Genomic DNA, 23,659 nt, shown 5'->3' with positions numbered 1-23,659 from the left:
TGGACTGCATAGTAGTTCTATTTCTAATTTTCTTAGGAACTTCCATACTATTTTTCATAGTAACTGTACCAGTTTCTATTCCCACCGACCATGAATAAGGGTTTCCTTTTCTCCACATTTTTGCCATCTTTTTGACAATAGCCATCCTAACAGGTGTGAAGGGATAACTCCTGTGTTTGGGGTTTGCATTCCCTGATGATTAGTGATGTCAAATACCTCTTCATATACCTATTGGCCATTTTAATGTCTTCTTTGGAAAAATGTCTATTCAGGTCCTTTGCTCATTTTTAAATTGGATTATCATTTGCTTTTTTGCTATTCAGGTGTGTGAGGGAATGCCTTTCTATGCAATGCAAAAATACTCTGAACTCATAGGAGATTAATATATTTGACTTTATTTTTTTTTTATTTTAATAATGATTTTTTATTATATTATGTTAGTCACCATACAGTACATCCCCGGTTTTCGATGTAAGGCTCGATGATTCATTAGTTGTGTATAACACCCAGTGCACCATGCAATACGTGCCCTCCTTACTACCCATCACCGGTCTATCCCATTCCCCCACCCCCCTCCCCTCTGTAGCCCTCAGTTTGTTTCTCATAGTCCATAGTCTCTCATGTTTCATTCCCCCTTCTGATTACCCCCCCCTTAATATATTTGACTTTAAAGTTTTTCTGTGGTGAAAATACTGTGATGAGGGGCGCCTGGGTGGCTCAGTCGTTAAGCGTCTACCTTTGGCTCAGGTCATGATCCCAGGGTCCTGAAATTGAGCCCCACATCAGGCTCCCTGCTCAGCGGGGAGCCTGCTTCCCCCTCTCCCACTCCACGTGCTGGTGTTCCCTCTCTCACTGTGTCTCTCTCTGTCCAATAAATAAATAAAATCTTTAAAAAAAAAAAAGAAAATACTGCGATGAAAGTCAAAAGGCAAGCAACCTGGGAAAAATTATTTGCCTTATATAACAAAGAGGACATTTTCTTAATATAAACTTTACTGTAGCATTTATGTAATGACAGAATACTGGAAACAACCAAATATCCATCCATATGGGTTTAGTTAAATAAATTATGGCATATCCATACAGCCCTTAAAAATGCTAATAGGGAAAAATCTCCAAGACAAATTTTTTAGCTTAAAAAATCAAGATGCAGAAAAATATATAATACTATGATACCATTTGCATAAAATAAATTTTAGAAAGAGTTTTCAAAACAAAAGGTTGGGGGAAAACTAAAATTGAAAAACGCAAAGCAATGAAAAGATAAACTCTTAGTAACGGATCTATATACACAAACATGGGAGGCTATGCAAGAAACTGCTTTCTAGGGGCGCCTGGGTGGCACAGCGGTTAGGCGTCTGCCTTCGGCTCAGGGCGTGATCCTGGCATTATGGGATCAAGCCCCACATCAGGCTCCTCCGCTATGAGCCTGCTTCTTCCTCTCCCACTCCCCCTGCTTGTGATCCCTCTCTCACTGGCTGTCTCTATCTCTGTCGAATAAATACATAAAATCTTTAAAAAAAAAAAAAACTGCTTTCTAGAAGATGCACTCGCTAAGGCAACTGGGAACAGGTTGGAAGGGACACTTACTTTTCATTGTTAATCTTTACACATGCACACACACATGCATAACACACAGTGCACAACACACACACATAAACTGCGGATTCAAAATATTTAACTTAATCAAAAATAGTACTACCGTAGTTGAATACGCTAGAGGGAGCCGTAAGAACACGTTTGAAGTGATCCTCACTTGCCAGATACTGGGAAGTGTAGAAGCGGTCTTAAGGACCATATTCAGAAGTTTAGTTACAGCAGACTTATTTTCCTGTTCTTTTCTTAGCCTACATGTATGGAGCTTCCAGAAGAACTGCTTCAACTCAAGGACTTCCAGAAGCAGCGCAGAGAGAGAGCTGCAAAAGAATATAGGGTGAATGCACGGGGACTCCTAATAAGGACAGTGGTCCATCCAAAGAAATCAGTGACAGAGACAGCAGGGAAAGAGGGGCAAGTAGGGGTTTCCTTACTTTGTAAAAACTCTATGCTAGATGAAACTGCAAGTTTCACATCTCATCAGGACGTAAATTTGCTGAAGGAGGAATCTAAAATTGAACAGACTCCCGCAGAACCTCAACGTCTACCTCCCGTGAAGGAAGAAAGCAGTGAGGGTTGTATCAACAAGCTCATTTGCCCTGAGTCACAGAGGCTAGAGGACCAGAGGATAATAATTCAAGAAGAACATGGTAAGATACCCAAACAGGAGTTTCAGACAAGTTTATCTTTGAAAGAGGAGATAGAACAATTACTGACGGTGGAAAACAAGGAAAATCTAAAATGCACAAAACGAGATGTTTCAGTGTCTCCTTCCCTTCCTCCGGAAACCGGAGTGTCTCCAAGTGACACCTTTCATCCTTTTAGAAAAGCTGTGCTTCCCACACTTCCTCCTTGTCCAGCCTTGGAGAAAACTGATTCTTGGATAAATACTTCTCCAAATTTATCTTAGAGATGTGCAGTTTATTCTTGAGATGGTGAAGGTGGCTCATTTCCTCTACCAATAGGGCCTTCGTCAGTGCTTAAGTTTGTCATGTTGTAAATTTAGTTTTGCCTCAATCACAAAGGAAGGAAGGCTTCAGCGAAAAATTATAGGCTCTTGCTTACTCCTACATGCCTAGAATTTGATTAGGAGGGAAGGAATACGTTAAATAATGGAAGAAGTAAATGTTTTGATTATGTCACTGTGCAGAAATGTTCCCAGTGGTCAGAGTGAATGATTTCTCATAATTTGGGTTTAGAGGATTTGAGGAAGGAAAAAATCTTGGGCTTAGTATCTGGAAGAATCTATACTTTTGAACTTTTTTTTTTTTTTTTTTTTTGGTTAATGTAAGCTCTATGCCCAAAGTGGGCTCAAACTCACAATACCAAGTTCAAGAGTTGCATGCTCTACCAACTGAGCCAGCCAGGCACCCCTACTTTTAAACTTTTGTTGTGTTTTTTGGTTTGAAGGGGGTTGGTAAAAGTTGTATCAAGAAGTTAAAAAAATTGGTGCCTGATAACTTTACCGGTACTTTTTTCTTTTTAAAAATACTCTAATTTGTCAATTATACCTCAAAAAAGCTGAAAAAAAATACTGACTTTAGTTCTGAATTTTTATGTTTTGTCTGTCTTATGTCATAGACAAACAACTAGTTAATGTTATTACAGGAATCAGTATCCCAGTTTTCATTTCTTTTAATTCCATTTACTTTTAGGAGGTTTTGTCCATTTTTGTAACAAAGAAAAGACTTCTTTTGAGTACGTCTGTTATGTAAATTAAAGTTTGATTCCACTCTATTTTCCTGGAGTTGGTATACTTTCCTTTTTTGTTTAAAATTTAAAAAAATAAATAAAAAATAAAATTAAAAAAAATTTTTTATGTAGGCTCCACTCCCAGTGTGGGGCTTGAAGTTACGACCCTGAGATCAAGAGTCGCATTCTCTACTGACTGAGCCAGCCAGGTGACCCAGTTTGATATACTTTCTTAGGGTGAAAGGAAGTCAGCTTGTACTGAGCCCTTTTTATATTGAATACTTGCAAGTTGCTCGCATTCTTTTGTGTATAATGACCAATAAACCTGTTGTGCCATTGGATTATCTCTTCTCTTCATTGGGTCACAGTAGGAATAAGTTGGAATATGTCTGGATTTCTGGGTCTAGAGTCCAGTCTAAAAATCTGTAAGTTGACTCTCATACAGGACTGTATTATTTATTGTGCTTATGGGAAATTTTGGGACAACCTACAATTAGGAACAACCTTGTCTGCACTCGCCAATTCTGAGTGCCACTGAAAAAATAGCCGTGCCCTTCCAAACTTCAGAATGCAGATCTAGTCTAAACTAAAGATGAAGGCAGGTCCAAGAACAGTCAGCTCATCCCTGCAGTTGTGGTTGTCTCACTTTGTCCTTAGTTTAAAAGGTCACTTGGGGGGCACCTGGGTGGCGCAGTCATTAAGCGTCTGCCTTCGGCTCAGGGCGTGATCCCAGCGTTCTGGGATCAAGCCCCACATTAGGCTCCTCCCCTAGGAGCCTGCTTCTTCCTCTCCCACTCCCCCGCTTGTGTTCCCGCTCTCGCTGCCTGTCTCTGTCAAATAAATAAATAAAAATCTAAAAAAAAAAAAAAAAAAAAAACTTGTTTTAAAAATAAATAAATAAATAAATAATAAATAAAAGGTCAGTTGGGGCCAGGGTGGTTTCTGGTTCATCTTGGGTGAATACATCTTCAGGTTGAGCCCAGAATGTGGTTAATCTAGGTTTACTCTGGAAAGAGCATGAATTCTTGTAAAATTCCTAGAACTGAGTTAACTTCCTATAGAACCATTAAATTACCACACACAACATATACACATAAAGGCTACAAAGAAAAACAAAATATTCTTCATATTAAAAAAAAAAAAAGAATTCTTGTTTCACTAGGTATGTTTGGCTATATTTGAGAAGAACTGGGGTGACTGGGTGGCTCACTCAGTTAAGCAGCTGACTCTTGATGTCAGCTCAGGTCTTGAACTCATGGACTATGTTAGGCCTTTGCTGTGCTGCCCTATGTGGTGGCATAGTCATATGTGTGGCTATTTAAATTTAAAATTAAATTAATTAAAATTAGAAATTCAGTTCCTTATTTGCACTTGTCATATTTCTAGTACTCAATAGTCCCATGTGCCCAGAGGCTATAGAGTATTGAATGTCACAGGTGAAGAACATTTCCATTGTTTAAGAAGGTTCTTTTGGACCGTGCTAGTTGAGAGGTACTTTGACTCCCAGAACTAAATGAGCCTTTTGGGTTTCATCACAGTATTTTCTCAATGAAACATTCATACCCGAGAACTACACTCTTCTCCATAACCTCATTATAGCCTGAAGTGCCAACCTAAACCCCATGTGTGCGCCCAGCTCCCACCATGAAGTTCTGTTTTAGCTAGAGTAAAAAAAATCCCTGCATTGTTCAAGCCCTGTTGCTAGTGTTCTGTGCCTTTACTCAGACTTCTTGTCTAAATATTGCCCAGAATTTTGGGAAATCCTGTTCTTGTCCCAGTCTATCACTGAGTTCTTTACTTGGTGTTTTTCTAGTTGAGAGTTAATAAACCGCACTACTTGGTTTCCCAAACTCTTGGGGTCTTGTTTCAGTCTACACTAATTTCATGCATCTCTTCTACTCACGTGTGACTTTTCTGGTATCACCTTTATATATATGACCTACAACTAGAACTTCTTACAAGTAACCTGACCCTTTTACTTCGGGAACTAGGAAACAGAGTTAAATGACTTCCTTGGAAAAAATGCAGAGAATAGAACCATGGTTGGTTTTTGGTCCATTCAATGTTCTTTCTACGTTATGATGAAAATTCACTGCAGCAGCTTTGCGTCCAATCAAGCTGTGGGCTTGATAAATCCTAAAAGGACACAATTGAATTTTAATGCCCTATAGACCTTTCATTGTTTTGACACAAGGCAAGTCCCAGTAGCAAGCAGAGATGAGGCCTGGGGCGAAGTAGGGGGCCTCAGGGTGATTAGCGAAGTATACTCATCATAAAGACATTTATTAAAATAGTAACACAAATAAATACCTTAGAGGAAATTTAGAGAATAGAAAAAAAAAATAACTACCATCCCATATTATATAACCCTTCCTAGTATTTTGGCATTTTTCTTTCAATCTTCTTTCATTCTCAGTGTCTCTCTCTCTCTCTCTCTCTCTCTCTCCCTCCCCCCCTTCCCTCCCTCCCTCTTATCTCCTCTCTCCCTCTCCGCCCCCCCCCCACTTGAAGCAGTCATATCATAATATAAATACACTTACTGTGCCTTTTATATCATGTATTTTTTCATTTCATTATCCTAACAGACTACTCTTTTAGTAGGTATTTAATTTTAATATTTGTATACTATTAAATGGAATTTAGAAAATACTGGAAAATAAAAAATTTACTCTAATTCCTCTAACTCAACAGAAAAAGCAGGTAACAGTTTTGTTAATTCCAGTGTTTATGTGTAGTTCCCCCATATCATTGTAATCATACATATATGAATATATTCTTATGAAGGTTTTCCTATCCTGTTGTACAACCTTTGTGAAGATTTTTAATGACTGCATAATATGTTTTTTAAAGATTTATTTATTTACTGTAGAGAGAGAGAGAGAGCACGAGCAGGGGAAGGGGCAGAAGGAAAGGGAGAGAGTATCTCCAGCAGACTCTCCACTGAGGGCAGAGCCCAATGTGGGGCTCGACCCCAGAACCCTGAGATCATGACCTGAGCCAAAACCTCAATGACTGCCCAATATTTCTAAGCGAATGCTGTATGGTTTGTTTAACTATATTGGGGTACATTCAGCTTGTTTCCATTTCCTCATTTCATGCTTTTTCAAAGCTATCTCAAAGCTTTTTCATGTTTTGGATCATTCTGTTAGAGTGAAATTGCAGAAACAGAAACAGCAGGTCATAGAGGTTTTCTTGTTTTTGTAATTACAAAAATTTTTTAAAGCTCTCACTAAGTTACTTTCCAAAAGTGTTAACCAAGTATATTGCCACCTCCAATTTTTGTAGTAATGATGTACCATTGAGAGCATTAGATTTTTTTCTTGAGAAGCATGGCATACTTTTGACTTTCAAAATTCTAACTTCTTCATTTATACATGTGAAAGGATTCCTGTCATATTTTGTAACTTACCTGCATTGGGTATTATGAAGATTAATGAGAACGTAAATACTGGGGACATTTGAAACCCAATTAATGTCCCTGATCTCTAAGTAAGGACAATATTATAGGTAAAATATTAAATCCTAGGAATCCTAAAATAAAACCAAGGTCTCTATATTCATGACAAAATGTATCTTTGAAATGTCTCAGAGCTCCCTTTAGGGGTATCATAGAAAGTGATGTTTACTGTTATGTAAAACAAGAATCTTAGCTAAATTGGTAGGTTCACCCTAAGATAAAGTTTGATACATTCTATTCCACATACTCAGGATTTGAGCCTGTGACTCTACAATTTAATACACCTACTCAAACAGGAAGAGCTGTCAAATTGTAATCAAGGCATAATCAGCAATCTGATCTTAAAATAACAATCTGATCTTAAGTCATCGCAAAAAAGAATCTATACTGTGCTTCAGTTTAGTCAGTCATGAGCAGCATTTTCTTAAACAATGGGATGGAATAGAAAATATCAGAGTGCATTGCACATATTAAGGGAAAATATTGTTTTGTGAAACTTTTTTTCTCGGTTGTATGCCTGGGGTATGTGTACTTTTACTGTTGGTTACAGTAAAAAAAAAACAAAAAAACAGCTAAAGTTAAGCATAGAAGGAAATTTATATCTTTAAACACTTACACAATAAAACAAAGATCTAAAGTCAATGATCAGGGGCGCCTGGGTGGCACAGCGGTTAAGCGTCTGCCTTCGGCTCAGGGCGTGATCCTGGCGTTGTGGGATCGAGCCCCACATCAGGCTCCTCCGCTATGAGCCTGCTTCTTCCTCTCCCACTCCCCCTGCTTGTGTTCCCTCTCTCGCTGGCTGTCTCTATCTCTGTCGAATAAATAAATAAAATCTTTAAAAAAAAAAAATAAAATAAAGTGAATGATCATAGCTTCTATCTTAAGCTAGAAAAAAAATAGTAAAGTTGGGGTAAGTAGAGGATAAAATGAATAATGATTAGAGTAGAAATCAATAAAATAAAAAAGTGGACAGAGAAAAGCAATAAAACTGAAACCTGATTGGATCAGGCTGAAAAGATCAATAAAATTGCTAAACCTTGGGTGCCTGGGTGGTTCAGTCAGTTAAGCATCTTCCTTGGCTCAGGGCATGCTCCCAGGGTCCTGGGATTGAGCCCCAAATCAGGCTCCCTGCTCAGGGGGAAGCCTGCTTCTCCCTCTCCCTTTGCCCCCTCCCCCTCCCCCCTCCCCACTTGTGTTCTCTCACTTTTTCTCTCACTCTCTCTCTAACTTGTGTGCTCTCTCTCTCTTTCAAATAAATGAAATCTTTAAAAATTGCTAAACCTTTGGGCTGCCTGGGTGGCTCAGTTGGTTGAGCACCTGAGTCTTGATTTTGGCTCACATTCTGATCTCAGGGTTTTGAGATCGAGCCCTGCATGGGGCTCCGCAGTCAGGAGGAGTCTGCTTGAGTTTCTCTTCCTCTCCCCCTCTCAAATAAATAAATAAAATCTTTAATAAAGATTTATTTATTTATTTGACACAGAGAGAGAGCACAAGCAGGGGGTGGGGGTGGCAGGCAGAGGGAGAGGGAGAAGCAGGCTCCCTGCTGAGCAGGAAGCCAGATGCGGGGCTTGATCCAAGGACTCTGGGATCATGACTTGAGCCGAAGGCAGATACTTAACCAACTGAGCCACCCAGGTGCCCCATAAATAAATCTTTTTAAAAAATTGCTAAACCTTTATACTGAGCAAGACAAAAACCAAAAACATGAATTACCAATATCAGTAATGAAAAAGAGATTATTAATACAGATAATGCATATATTAAAAGGATAACAAGGGACTACTATGAACAATTCTGTGCCCACAAATTGAACAACTTGGGTGAAATGGACAAATTCACTGAAAAACACAAATCACCAAAACTAATTTAAGAGGAAATAGAATACCTAGGGGCACCTGGGTGGCTCAGTCTGTTAAGCGTCTGCCTTCAGCTCAGGTCATGATCTCAGGGTCCTGGGATCAAGCCCTGCCTCTGGCTCCCTGTTCTCCCTGCTTGTGCGCACGCATGCGCTCTCTCTTTCTCTCTGTCAAATAAATAAATAAAATCTTTTTTAAAAATAAAAAAAGAAGAAATAATAAACCTGGGGCGCCTGGGTAGTGCAGTCATTAAAGCGTCTGCCTTCGGCTCAGGGCGTGATCCCGGCGTTCCGGGATCGAGTCCCACATCCGGCTCCTCTGCTGGGAGCCTGCTTCTTCCTCTCTCACTCGCCTGCTGAGTTCCCTCTCTCGCTGGCTGTCTCTCTGTCACATAAATAAATAAAATCTTAAAAAAAAAAAAAAACCTGAATAGCCCTAAATCAATTAAATAAATTGTATTCATAATTTGAAACTTTCCCTAGAGCAAACTTCATACCTAGATAGCTCTATGGTGAATTTCTAAGGAAGCAATGATAGTAATTCTTACAGGAAGTAAAAAAGGAGCTGTCACCTCTCAACTCATTTTATGAGGCCATAAATATGGTATTACTCTGATAGCAAAAGTAGACAATAATATTGCTAGGAAAGAAAACTATATTCCAGTATTCCTCACAGAGATGCAAAAGTCCTTAACAAAATATTAGCAAATAGAATCTAGAAATATATAAAAAGGAAATACATCATGGCCAGGTGAAGTTTATTCCAGGAACACAAGTGTAGTTTAACATGAAAATACAATCCATGATTTTAACAGAATAAAGGAGAAAGACCACATTAACATCTCAATAGCTACTAAAAAATATTTTGGAAAATTATATATCAATTCATGGTAAGAAGAAAAACTTTAAACAAACTAGGATTAGGAGAGTACTCCATTACCTAATAAGGTGCTTTAAAAAAACCAAAGGTCTTAAAAAAAACAAATCAATGTAGGTCTGGGCACCAAAAGAAAAAAATAGACAAATTGGGCTTTGTGATAATTTTAAAAATTTGTGCATCAAAAGACACTATTAAAAGAGTAAAAAGGCAACCCACAAAATGGGAGAATATAGTTATAAATCATATATTAATAAGGGATTCATATCCAGAATATATAGAGAATTCCTAAAATTCAACAACAAAACAACAACCTGACTCAAAATGGGCAATAGGCTTGAAGAGACACTTCTCCAAAGAAAATATATAGATGTCCCATAAGTACATGAAAAGATGGTCAATATTGCTAATTATTGGGAAATGCAAATCAAAACTACAATGAGATACCGCCTCATTCCCATTAGAATGGCTACTATCAAAAAGCAGAAAATAGGGGCACCTGGCTGACTCAGTTGGTAGGGTATGCAACTGGATCTCAGGGTTGTGAGTTCGAGTTTACTTTTAAAAATCATAATAAATAATAAATAAAAAATAGCATGTATTGGTGAGGATATACGGGAATTGGAGCCCTTGTGCACTATTGGTGGGAATGAACAATGGTATAGTTGCTGTGGAAAACAGTACCATGTTTACTCAAAAGGTTAACAATAGAATTACCAAATCATCCTTCAACTCTACTTCTGCATATATACCCAAAAGAATTGAAAACAAGGTTTTGAAGAGATATTTGTGCCCCATGTTCATAGCAGTATTATTCACAATGGCTAAAACATGGAGACAACCCAAATATCCACTGACAGATGAATGGATAAGCCAAATGTGATACATACTTACAATGGAATAAGATTTAGCTTTGAAAAGAAAGGAAATTCTAACATATGGTAAAACATGGATGAAACTTGAGGATGTTATGTTAAGTGCAATAAGCCAGTCACAACAAACAAATCGTGCTACCTAGAGTAGAATGAGAGAATAGATGGTGGTTGCTGGGGACCGGGGAGAGGAAGGGATAGGGAGCTACTGTTTAATGGCTATAGTTTCAGTTTTGCAAGATGAAAAGAATTTTAGAGATTAATGGTAGTCATGGTTCCACAATGATATGAATGTACTTAACACCAGTCCTCTGAACATGTGCAATGAACACGATGGTAAATTTTATATGTATTTTACCACTTTTTTAAAATTAGGGGGGAAAAACCCTATTACTAACAGCTCACTTGCCATGTTGAAAGCCTGAATGTTTTCCTCATATGATTTAGAAGAAAGAAAGAATATATGGTCCCACTACTTTGACATATACTATAGTTACTAACTAGTGAAATCAGGCAAGAAAAAAAAAAGCATATAGATTAGAAATTTTAAAAGTAAAATTGTATTTTTTTTAATGACTTTTCATTCATGAGAAAGAGAGAGGGCACATGCTGGAGAGTACAGGCAGGGGAGGAGCAGAGGGAGAGGGAGAGGCAGACTCCCCACAGCTGAGCAGGGAGCCTGACGCGGGGCTTAATTCCAGGACCCTTGGATCACGACCTGAGCTGAAAGCAGACACTTAACCAACTGAGCCACCCAGGTGCCCCAAGAACTGTCTTTTGAACAAAAGTCTGCCAAAACAACTAGGCATCCCTATAAAAAAAGAAAGCCAATCCTTATCTCATACCATCCAAAAATTTAACTCAAAATGAATCATAGACCTAAACGTAAAAGGTAAAATTATATGGGGTGCCTGGCTGGCTCAGTTGGGAGAGCATGTGACTCTTGATCTCAGGGTCATGAGCTTAAGCCTCATGTTGGGTGTAGAGATTACTTAAAAACGAATAAACTTTAAAAAAAGATAAAATTATCAAAAATGTCAGAGGAAACAGAATCCTCATGACACTGAAATAGGCAATAATTTCTTAGCATACAAAATGCACAAACTATAAAGGAAAAAAAACCCCTATGAGTTGGATATCATATCACATCTAAATGTTCTGCTCTTTGAAAGATTCTTCAAAGAAAATGAAAAAGCAAGCCACAAACTGGGAGAAAATATTTGCCATACTTATATTCTGACATAGAATTTGCCTTTAGTATATATATAGAAATCTTATAATTCAATAAGCCAATCTAATTTAAAAATGGACAAAAGATTTGAACAGAAATATCACAAAAGAAGATAATAAGAATGGCCAGTAAGCACTGTATTATTTGTTATCATTCATTATCAGAGAATACAAATTAAGCTCACAAGATACCACCACACACTCACTGCAGTGGCTAAAAATAAAAACCAAACCAAAACAAAAAACTACCACCACCAAATATAGGTGAGGATGTGGAGCAACTCGAGCTCCCGTACACTGCTGGTGGGAACGTAAAATGGTACAAACACTTTGGAAAAAGTTCTGGCTGTTTCTTAAATGTTCAATATTCACTTACCAAACAACCTGGAAATTCAGCTCCTACGTATTTATGCATCAATTAAGTTGATTTTTTAAAAAGATAGATCGATCGATCAATTGATTTTAGAGAGCCCAAGCAGGAGAGGCAGAAGGAGAGGGAGAGAGAATCTCAAGCAGACTCTGTGATGAGCACAGAGCCGGAGCCGGACTCGGGGCTCCATCTCACAACCCTGAGATCACAACTTGAGATAAAACCAAGGGTCAGAGACTTGACCTACGGCGCCACCCAGGCACCCGGATAGCCTTATTCTTAGCCCTAACCTGGGGTCCAAAATTCCAACAACAGGCAACTGGATAAAAAAATAGTGATATATCCATACAATGGACTAATGCTTAGCACTGAAAAGGGACAAACTACAACTCACACAACCTGGACAACTCTCAAAAACTGTTGCTGAGCAAAAGAAGCCAGATGCGAAAGAGTACATACTACACGATTCCATTATATGAAACTCCAGTAAAAACAAAACTAATCCAAGGTAACAGAAAGCAGATCAGTGGTTGCCTGGGACTAGAGGGTGGAGTTGAGGACTGATTGCAAAGAGACATAAGGTATTTTTTCAGGTATATGAATGTTATATATCTTGATTGTGGTGGTTGTTACACCAGCGTATGCATTTGTTGAAACCCATGGAGCTGTACATGCATTAGTATTATTGTACATAAGCTGTGCCTCAAGAATTTATTTTAAAAAACATTTAGAAGCCACTGGTCTAGTGGGTAGAGGGAAGAGAATCATTAGGATTACAACATTCTGTTAAACGATGCCAATGAACAGAAGCCAATGTTATGTTGCTAATGTAATCAGATAAAATTCAAACAAAATTTAAGAAGAAATAGTAATATATGCACATAGTTATAAAATAGTACAGAAGGGCTGAGAGTGAAAATGGGTATCCCCTGCCCCATCCTTCCCCAGCCTCAGCCCTTTTCCCCAGATGCATCCTCTGAATATTTTAATTTCCCTTCCTCTTTTATCCCCAATGAACTGGAGTGTGAACAGATAGATATGGAACCGTTAATGAAATGCACTTAATTGCGATGTAAACCAGAAGGGCCAAGAACAGGCAGACATGGCTCATCTCTCCCCGTTGCAACAGTAGCCTCTCTGATTTGGAGGAGATAACTTCCACATTCTGGAGTTCTCACATTCCCCAGAGTGCTTATTGTTTATAACTTGAAAGCCACCTGATGGCCAAACCCTGAATGTTTTAAATAAAAGCTTTGTAATGGAAACAAATTCTAATGAAAACATTCCTCAGGAAGAGCCGAGGCGGGAAGTTCCAGGAACGAGGGAGATCAGGGAAAAAGCTCTACTAGTTATTGTGTAACTTGTACGGATGCCATCCATAGTTTGCTTTTTAAGAAGCCATTAACATAGCAAACTTTTGACAGAGGCGAGGAAACTTCCTCAGTCCTTTCTGAGAAGGTATAGGTCCATAAAAGAAGTAAAATATGAATGAAAAGATTACATATATGAGTAGCTCATACTTATACTTGCCTCTAAAATATTGAACACCACGCCGTGGCTGTGAAGCGGCTTTAGTGCGGTATCCAACATAGCAGGCTGCTTTTTTGCATTCATTAGAGAACGTTTTGGACACCCTTTTTGGAGCTAGGCACTGGGCTGGTTTGGGGAATCAGAGATAAAAAGACACAGTCCTGGGGCGCCTGGGTGGTTCAGCCGGTTAAGGGGGTTGTGATCTCGGGGTCCTGGGATAGAGCCCAGCATTGGGGCTCTGCGCTCAGTGGGGAGTATGCTTGTTCCTCTGCCCCTCCCTGTGCTCATACTCTCTCTCCCCTTCAATCTCTCTCTCAAATAAATAAATCAGTCTGAAAAAAGAAAAAAGACACAGCCCCTAGTCTCAAGGAACAAAGTGTAGCGGGAGACACGTACAAAATATTATAATTGAAATAATAGTTATGTTCAAGGTGTCCCAGTGCATGGGCGATGGGGGGTGGGAGTAGGGGAGACAGAATAGCCTTGGAGAGGAGATAGCAATTACCCTGGAATTGAGATGTGTGTCAACAGGCTTCTTAAGAGGTAGGGAAGGGTCCTTTTGGTTAAGAGAGCTACAAGGAGTTCACTATTGTGAAAGGGGAAAGCATATAGGGTATGATGGTGAGAGGTAAGGCTGAGAAACAGGGTCCGTGTCTGTTAAGGTTTTTTGGTCATAAGCAAAAAAACTGACTTGGCTAATATGAATGAAAAGAGAATTTATTGGAAAGATTAGTGGCTACAGAATTGACGGGAAAGCTGGAGAACCAGGGCTGGAAATAAGATCAAGGACAGCTGTACAACTCTGGGCAGCAGAAACCACTCAACTGTTTGAGGGAATGAGTGCCAATGCATTTTTTCCCCTTCCCTGCATAATTTGACTCGGGATTCAAAATCCTGAGAGAGAATATAATTGACTTTATGTCATGCACCCACCCATCTAGGCCACCTTGATTTATTGTCCTACTAACATTGCCAACACTAGGGAAAAGGTAATTCCCAAAAGAAATCTTAAGTGCCCTGCCAAAGGAAGGGGGACTTGAGGATATGCCTTGTCGAATTTAGGTTTTATGGTCCTGTAGACCATAGAAAACCATTGAAGAATTATGAACAAGAAACCAAGATGATAAGAAAAGTAGACTTTAGATCATCTTGGTTTAAATTGGAGGATGGATTGGAAAGGGTCAAAAATAGTATAAGGGGGAATCATATAAAAACTCTTGCATTGTTTCAGGTGGGAGATGGTGAATGCTTGAATTTTTATAGGGATTCTTAAATACATTCATATTTAAGAATGAATAGGAGAATGAACCAAATGACCAAATGACCAATTGAATATGGGTGGTAAAGGAGGGGGAGAATTCTTGGTTGATTCCCAGGTTTCTTACTTGGACATCTGTTTGAAAGTTGGCCATTACAGACAGTGCATTGAGAGGGCAGATTAAGGAATGGTGACTCAATGTAAGTTGAATTTTACATGTTTGCCATTTAGGATCCATTTGGAATTTTGAAATGGATATGTTTAATGGGCAGTTGCATATATGGGGATAAGGAGCAAGAAAAAGATCTGAGCTAAAAAAGATTTGGAAGATATCACCATGTAAATAGCCTTTGACGTTATAGACATGTACCATGTTTACCAGCGTTTGAGTAGAGAATAAAAGAGAAAGGAAATGAGAATCACATTCAAAAAGGAGGGTATGGAGAAAGAAACACACAGATACCAAGAGGGAGCAGACAAAGAGGAAGAAAATTAGAATAGTATCACGAGGGGCGCCTGGGTGGCTCAGTTGTTAAGTGTCTGCCTTTGGCTCAGGGCGTGATCCCGGCATTCTGGGATCGAGCCCCACATGAGGCTCCTCTGCTGGGAGCCTGCTTCTTCCTCTCCCACTCCCCCTGCTTGTCTCTCTCTCACTGGCTGTCTCTCTCATTGGCTGTCTCTGTGTCAAACAAATAAATAAAATCTTTAAAAAAAAAAAAAAAGAATAGTATCACGAAACCAGAAGATAACTCACTTATGGTTTGATGAACACTTACTGTGAATATATCCACCACAAACTCTTTCTAATAGCTCTACTGAGATATAATTGACATAACATATAATTCACTCACTGATAGTATACAATTCACTTTTGAGTATATTCTCAGGGTTGTGCAACCATTAACACAACCTAATTCTATTCTCCCCTAAAGGAAGCACCATACCCATTAATTGTCACTCCTCATTTCTCTCTTGTACCTCTTCTCCGACATAAGCAATTACCAGTCTGAATATTTCATATAAATGTAATCATACACATTGTGGTATTTTGCGACTGGCTTCTTTCATTTAGCGTAATATTTCCAAAGTCATTTATATTTGTATCATGTAGATATACCATTTATTTATGTATTTATTTATTTATTAAAGTAAGGTCTAGCCCCAATGTGGGGCTCAAACTCACCGCCCCAAGATCAAGAGTCACATGCTCTGCCGACTGAGCCAGCCAGGTGCTCTGTACCACATTTTATTTATCCATTCATCAGTTGATGGATGTTTGGGTTGGTTTTACATTTTGTTTATTATGAATAATGCTACTATGGACATTTGTGTGCAACTTTTTATGAGGACAGTTTTCATTTCTCTTGGGTATGGAGTGGAATTGCTGCATCCTATAGTAACTATATGTTTAACTTTTTGAGGAACTGCCAAAGTGTTTTTCAAAGCACATTATTATTATTATTATTATTTTTTTAAAGATTATTTGACAGAGATAGAGACAGCCAGCGAGAGAGGGAACACAAGCAGGGGGAGCGGGAGAGGAAGAAGCAGGCTCATAGCGGAGGAGCCTGATGTGGGGCTCGATCCCGTAACGCCGGGATCACGCCCTGAGCCGAAGACAGACGCTTAACCACTGCGCCACCCAGGCGCCCCCAAAGCACATTATTAACCACAAATTATTTTAAACATTTCTTTAACCAATGTTTTGTTTTATTATTATTTTTTATTTGTTTATTTATTTTTAAATAGTCTTCATGCCCAGCATGAAGCCCAACCGGGGGCTTAAACTTAAGACCCTGAGATCAAGACCTGAGCTGAGATCAAGAATCAGACTGATTTAACCATCCAGGTGCCCCTCTTTAACCAATATTTTAGATGTATAATTGCTTTAGAACATAAGCATTTTTAAAAGAGATTTTATTTATTTACTTGAGAGAGAGAAAACACGAGTTGCGGGGAGGGGCAGAGGGAGAAGGAGAAGCAGACTCCCCACTGAGCAAGGAGCCTGATGCAGGGTTTGATCCTAGGACTCTGGGATCATGACCTGAGCCAAAGGCAGATGCTTGACTGACTGAGCGACCAGGTGCCCTGGAGATATGCATTTTTTAAAAAGAGTTTATTTTTAGGGGAGACTGGGTGGCACAGTTGGTTGTCTGACTTTTGGTTTTGGCTCAGGTCGTGGTCTCAGGGTCATGAGATTGAGCCTATTGGGCTCTGTGATCCACACAGAATCTGCTTGGGTTTCTCTCTTCCTCTCCCTCTGCCCCTCCCTCCCCCGCTACTCTCTCAAATAGATAAATAAATCTTTTTTAAAAAAGATTTTATTTTTAAGTAATCTCTATACCCAATGTGGGGCTCAAACGTACAACCCTGAGATCAATAGTTGCATGCTCTTCCAACTGAGCCAGCCAGGCGCCCTTAGGAGGTATTCATTTTTATAGCTTAGGAAGATAAGGTGAACACTCTTATAGCAACCACCCAGGTCATGCAAAAGAACTTGGCAGACACTTCAGAGGATCCCCCACATGCCCCAACTCAAGTACAGTCCTTAACTTTTCTCCAAAAGTAAGCACCATCCTGATAATTGTATTACCTCTGTATCTCTTCCACATAAAGAATTCTGGTTCCTAAGGGCATGGGGGGATGTTAGAATTAGACTATCCTGTAACAACTCATTTCTTTATCAACTTTACACAAGTTTGCACAAGTTTTATAGTATATATTTTTTTAAGATTTTTATTTATTTGACAGAGAGAGACAGCCAGCAAGAGAGGGAACACAAGCAGGGAGAGTGGGAGAGGAAGAAGCAGGCTTCCAGCGGAGGAGCCTGATGTGGGGCTCGATCCCAGGACTCTGGGACCACGCCCTGAGCCGAAGGCAGATGCTTAACGACTGAGCCACCCAGGCGCCCCTATAATATTGATACTAGTACCACTACCACCACCAAATTATGATTACTAAAATCAAAGAATAGTTTTTGCACGGACTTCCCAATCTCCCCATTCTGTTTAATAGTTGTATTAGATCTACGTTGCCAGATCATGTAGCTATTACATACTATTATCTAACTCTTCGCCTTCATTTAGTCTTAGTTCTATAAAAAGCCATGTAATTAATGTTTACTACCAGCTCTTATGTCAATGACTTTCTAGTCATTTTGATTGTCTGAAGATCTTCTTCTAGTAGATTCATTAGCAGGGGCTCATGGAAGCAACCTTCCCTGAGTTCTTGCATGATGTAAAAAAATTTATCTATGCTTTATATTTACAGGTCAGTTTTCCTGGATATAAAATCCTTGATTTGCATTTTCCTTCTTCTAGTATATTAAATATGTTACTCCATTTTTTTCTGGAACAACATGTTTCTATTAAAGTCTAAGTATACTAATCCAACCTTCTTTTTTTCTTTTTCTTTTCTTTTTTTTAAGAGAGAGAAAGAGGGGTACCTCGGTGGCTCAATTGGTTAAGTATCTGCCTTCAGCTCAGGTCATGATCCCAGGGTCCTGGGATTGAGCCCTGAGTTGGGCTCCCTGCTCAGTGGGGAGCCTGCTTCTCCCTCTCACTCTGCCCTCCCCATGGCTCGTGCTCTTTCTCTCTTAGTCTCTCTCTCAAATAAATAATATCTTTAAAAAAAGAGAGAGAGAAAGAGAACACATGCGTGCATGCTCAAGCAAGGGGTGAAGAGGGGCAGAGGGAGAGGGAGAGAGAGAATCTTAACCAGTCTCCATGCTCAGTGTGGAGCTCAAGGTGGGGCCCCAGTTCACAACCCTGAGATCATGACCTGAGCTGAAATCAGGAGTTGGACACTCATCTGACTGAGCCACCAGGCACCCCTAACATTATTTCTAATTTTATGTCACAAAGTCTTCTTGCCTGGACGCCCAAAGTATTTTTTTATTTTTCTTTAAAGATAAATAATTTAAAAAAAAAGATTTTTGGTAATCTCTACCCTCAATGTGGGCTCAAAATCAGCACCCCAAGATCAAGAGTCACTCAGTCCCCTGACTGAGCTAGCCAGGTGCCCCTATAGCATGCCTTTTTAATATGTAGTTTTAAGCTTGTTTTTTAAATTTCAGGAATGATTTCTTAAATTATATTTTTAGTATTCTTTTCCCTTGCTTTGTTTTTATTCTTTAAATGCTTCTATTTTCCTTGTGTTGGATTTTCTTTGCTTGTCCTTCCATTTGCCACTTTCTTTCAAATCCTTTTACTTTCCTTTCACATGTCTTTTTTTAATTTAAAGAATGTTCCTCCTTTTCTTCTCTTTTTCTTGATGTACGCTTGTGTTTATTTGCTTATGTGTTGCTTCCAGTTTAGTCTTTATTTTTAAAATGGTTTATTAAATTGGATTTCTAATTCTCTTTCAGGTTTTGTCACCTCATTTCTGAATATTTCTAATTCTTATTACGTTCTTTCTTATCTTGTATAATATATTTTTTAAGTAGGCTCCATGCCCAATGTGGGGCTTGAACTCAAGATCCTGAGATGAAGAGTTGGACGCTCTACCAACTGGGCCATTCAGGCACCCCTTGTAAAATATATTTTTTTAAGATTTAATTTATTTATTTTAGAGAGAGAGAAAGAGTGAGCAGGGAGAGAGGCAGAGGGAGAGAATCTGAAGCAGACTCAGTGCTGAGCGCAGGGAGCCTAACACAGGGCTCAAACCCATGACTCTGAGATCATGAGCCAAAATCAAGAGTTGGTCACTTAGCCAACTGAGCCGTCCAGTGCCCCTCTTGTATAATATTTTAAATGACTTCTAGCTTGTTACGCAATGGTACATTTGAGTGTTGGTCTGTTTTTGAGTATGTCTCTTTGGCATGATCTCGCTGGGATGTTATTCTGGTTTTTATTCTCTTTTTCCTTATAATAAACTCGTATGGGATTTGAGTGGCATGCTTTTTTTGTTGCCCATATTTACGTGAAAGTAGTTTTCCTAAAATTTTGGTAGGAGGCTTGATTCAATTGTTTTTTTTTAGCTTCGCAGAGCTCCCACTTTTCTTGTTTCTGTATCATGTTAAAACGACTGTGATTTTCTCTCTGAGATTTCCTGGCTCTCTTTTTCTGCTGCACTTCTATCTTGAGCTTCTTTTTCTTTTTTGTTGTCTGCGTCCTACTCAGTTTTGACTCCATTTCTAACAGTTTCTCTTCAGTGTGGGACCCTATCCAGAAAGGGGGCCATGGTTGATTCTTTTCTGGAATATAGGGTCTAGGCTGTTCAAGCCAAAATAAACCTTCACATCGTGGGTACCTTACACTCTTTTGCTATTGGAGTGAACAAAACCCTCTCAGTTTCAGTCTTTGTTGTTGTTGTTGTTTTAAAGATTTTATTTATTTATTTGACAGACAGAGAGACAGCCAGTGAGAGAGGGAACACAAGCAGGGGGAGTGGGAGAGGAGGAAGCAAGCTCCCAGTGGAGGAGCCCGATGTGGGGCTCGATTCCAGAACGCTGGGATCATGCCCTGAGACGAAGGCAGACGCTTAACGACTGAGCTACCCAGGCGCCCCAGTTTCAGTCTTTGTTCTCAAATTGGCCCTTACTTTCTAATGAATAACTATTAGCTATTTTATGGGTTTCTTTTTAGGTCTGTCACATGTCCCATTGTTTCTGTTTTTTCTTACATGGATCCCGGTAGCTCTTGGTGGTTTGTCCTCATCAGCTTTTAAAGTTTACAGAATACTTTGTCACAGAGTTTTGTTGCGAATATTTTCAAGGGTTTGAGGTTATTTAATTATTCTGTTTTTGTGTGGGAATTTGGGAAGATTTAAAAACTATGCCATCATAGCTACTGCTGCCATCCTCCCAGAATCTTGGTATACACTTATTTTCACTGAAAAGTCCAATACTGTGGCTTCCTTCTTGGGTACACTTTCCCTCACTTGCTCTGAGGTAAGTCAGCTTTTGCGTCAGTAGAACACTCGGGCAGTCCTATGGAGAGGCCAACCTGGCAAAAAAAACCCTTAGAACTCCCTCCAGTAACCTGTGAGGGACTGTATCTTGCCAACAACCACATGAGTAACCTTGGAAGTGCATCCTCCACAGTCAGGCCTTCAGATAACTTGCAGCCCCAGCCACCAGCCTGACTGAAATCTCACGAGAAACTCTGAACCATAACTACCCAGGTAAACTGATTCTTGATTACCAATCCTCCAAAATTTTGAAATAATAAATGTTTGCTGCTTTAAGCTGCTAAGTTTTGGGGTAATTTGTGATCTAGTAATGGATAACAAATATACTTAGAAACAGATGATCTCACTTTGTGGGCCTAGATAGCTTGCTGAATTCAGTGTTATTTTTCTAACATCTTATTGTAGAAAATGTCAAACATACAGCAGAGTCAAAAGATTTTACAGTGAATTCCCATGAACCTACCACCTAGATTCTATCAACATTTTTCTGTGGCTTTTAATGACATCATGTAGAATTTGTAAGAAAACATACTTTTTGTAATAATTCAAAATATTTACAGAATTATGGATTCTACATTTGCTGCTTTTCAAGGCAAACTGTTCCCCTTTTTAGATAGTTCTGTTTATTTAAATGTTCACCTTTATTTTGAGTTGAACTTCATTTTACTGAATTTTCCATCTGTTGATCCTCCCATAGTGCCATGGACAATAAATCCTTTCCTTCTCCCAAGGGGTAGCCCTTTGACTTTTTGGAGGTGTTATGACTTCTCTGAGTCCCCCTTTTCCCCCAGGTCCCTCCATTTCTTGCCCTTTCCCTATTCTCCGACTTGTGCTGTTTTCCTGCTGGTGCTGGCTAGTGGGAAGCACTGGGGGAAGATAAAGAGAGGGAGAAGCCCAGCTATTCATAGCCCTTCCCCACTTTGCACCCTCGGTGGTATCTCCAACATTGACCCATGGCTTCATTGCCAGCCTGCCAGGCCTGTCATGGTTTCAGCTTCTATAGACTGATCCTGGCCCCGGTAATACCACTTCCTCTAAAGAGAGGAAGTTATTCCAGTGTAGGTATAGTAAAGCATTCCTGTTGTTGATCATCTCTGGACTATCTCACTATCCACTGTTAACTTCTCATTTCCTCCATCAGCTGTGCAATTAATTTCCTGCATTAAATTCCCTCTGTCTCAAATACGTAGAGTGTTCTATTTTCCTAGTTAGATCCTGACTGATACAGGGATATACTACATAATTTTTGAAGTATATCCTAAGAGGGTACCTGTAGTGTTTACCACAAGCATGTGTGATTTCTCTCAGAGACAGGAAATGATATTGTATGGATTTATGTTTGTGTTATCTGTGCCCTGCCACCCATGTCATGCCTGAGGGTATAAGGGAAACCCTGTTTTCAGATATGCAGTTGGAATTAGATGAGGAAAACTTAAAATGATGATATTTTAGAAAATATTATATTAATGAGTTGTAACTGATGGAAAGGAAGTGGTCTTTAGAGTGATATCCTATAAATGAAGTTAGAAGAAACCTGATAACGAAAGAGGAATTAGGAAGTTAAAGTCAGGCAGATGACTGAAAGCTGAATGTACATTGAAAATCTCTCTTCAGGGGCGCCTGGATGGCTCAGTCAGTTAAGCGTCTGACTTAGGCTCAGGTCTTGATCTCAGGGTCCTTGGGTCTAGCTCTGCACTCAGCGGGGAGTCTGCTTCTCCCTCTGCCCCAACCCCTTCCCCTGCTCATGCTCTCTCTCTCTAAAATAAATAAATAAAATCTTTTAAAAAAAGAATAAAAAGAAAATCTCCCTTCAAGGGTGCCTGGGTAGCTCCGTCGGTTAAGCATCTGCCTTTGGCTCAGGTCATGATTTCATGGTCCTAGGATCAAGCCCTGCTCAGCAAGCAGTTTGCTTTTCCCTCTCCCTCTGTCCCCCTCCCCGCCCCTGCTTATGCTTTCTTTCTCAAATAAATAAATAAAATATTTTTTAAAAAAAGAAAGAAAAGAAAATCTCCCTTCCGTAAGAAAAAAAAAGGCCCAGTTGTGATGGAAGGCAAACAGCAGTAATATTGTACGACTCATTACTCATGTTTAAAGCCAACAGGGAAATCAAAGCATTGTGCATTAGTATCACTTCTCATCATATGACCTTGTTTAAATATTCTTTTTTTTTAAATTTTATTTATTTATTTTAGAGAGAGAGAGAAAGAGCGCATGCATGCGTACAAGTGGGGAGAGGGCCAGAGGGAGAGAATCCTACGCTGACTTCCCACTGAGTGCAGAGACCTACACGGACTTGATCTCATGACCCTGAGATCATGACCTGAGCCAAAATCAAGAGTTGGACGCTCAACCAGCTGAGCGACTGAGGCACCCTGACATTGGTTAAATATTATATTGTAATTTTTCTAAAATCTTAACAATATATCATGGTTATTTTCATTCATCTCCATTTATCCTGTGGGTGTTGAATGAATGATAGGAATTAGGGAAGAATGGGTAATAAATATGTGAATTTCAAAAAATATGTTTCTGGAAATCACCATCATGCAAACATGATCTTAACGCTACATAAAATAGTGGAATAAATATTTTAAAAGAAAAATATGTAGCCTCTAAAGGATGAAGGAATTCTGACTAATCAACAGCAGTGATGAATTATAAATAGTGGACCTTGCCAGATTGGTGTGAACGGATTTCTGGGGGGTTTTTGGATTATGAATTCCAGGAACAAGAGAACAGAAGTGTTAGATAGTCTAGATTGGGCTATCAGTAAAGCATTTTGATCTAGCATCTTGGGAAATCTCAATTACGAAATTAACTTATAGTGATTTCCAGGTGAGAGTGGTAACTGGAAAATTTCAAGGAAGACTTAGAGGAACAAATGAGCAATGACAGGGAATTTTTAAAAACTTTTTTATTGTGAAATATACATAGAAGTTTATATAATGAAAACTTACTGTTTAAATAAAAATCTTAAGTGAACACCAGTTCAAGAACTAGAACATTTCCACT

General features: G+C 39.2%; 1 protein-coding gene across 5 annotated transcripts in view; it reads left to right on the top strand.

The window, feature by feature from the left end:
* Positions 1 to 3,629, top strand: part of EXD1 (exonuclease 3'-5' domain containing 1) — a 29,787-nt gene extending 26,158 nt beyond the window's left edge. For all 5 annotated transcript variants that reach the window (XM_044377507.3, XM_026479983.4, XM_044377506.3 and 2 more), the window contains one exon: positions 1,847 to 3,629. In XM_044377507.3, coding sequence (XP_044233442.2) covers positions 1,847 to 2,506 — 660 coding nt within the window. In that variant the 3' untranslated portion in view covers positions 2,507 to 3,629. The remainder of the gene's footprint in view (positions 1 to 1,846) is intronic.
* Positions 3,630 to 23,659: the final 20,030 nt, after the last annotated feature.

Source organism: Ursus arctos, unplaced genomic scaffold, assembly GCF_023065955.2.
Source record: "Ursus arctos isolate Adak ecotype North America unplaced genomic scaffold, UrsArc2.0 scaffold_36, whole genome shotgun sequence".
NCBI lineage: Eukaryota > Metazoa > Chordata > Mammalia > Carnivora > Ursidae > Ursus > Ursus arctos.
This window is presented reverse-complemented; position numbering and strand designations above follow the sequence as displayed.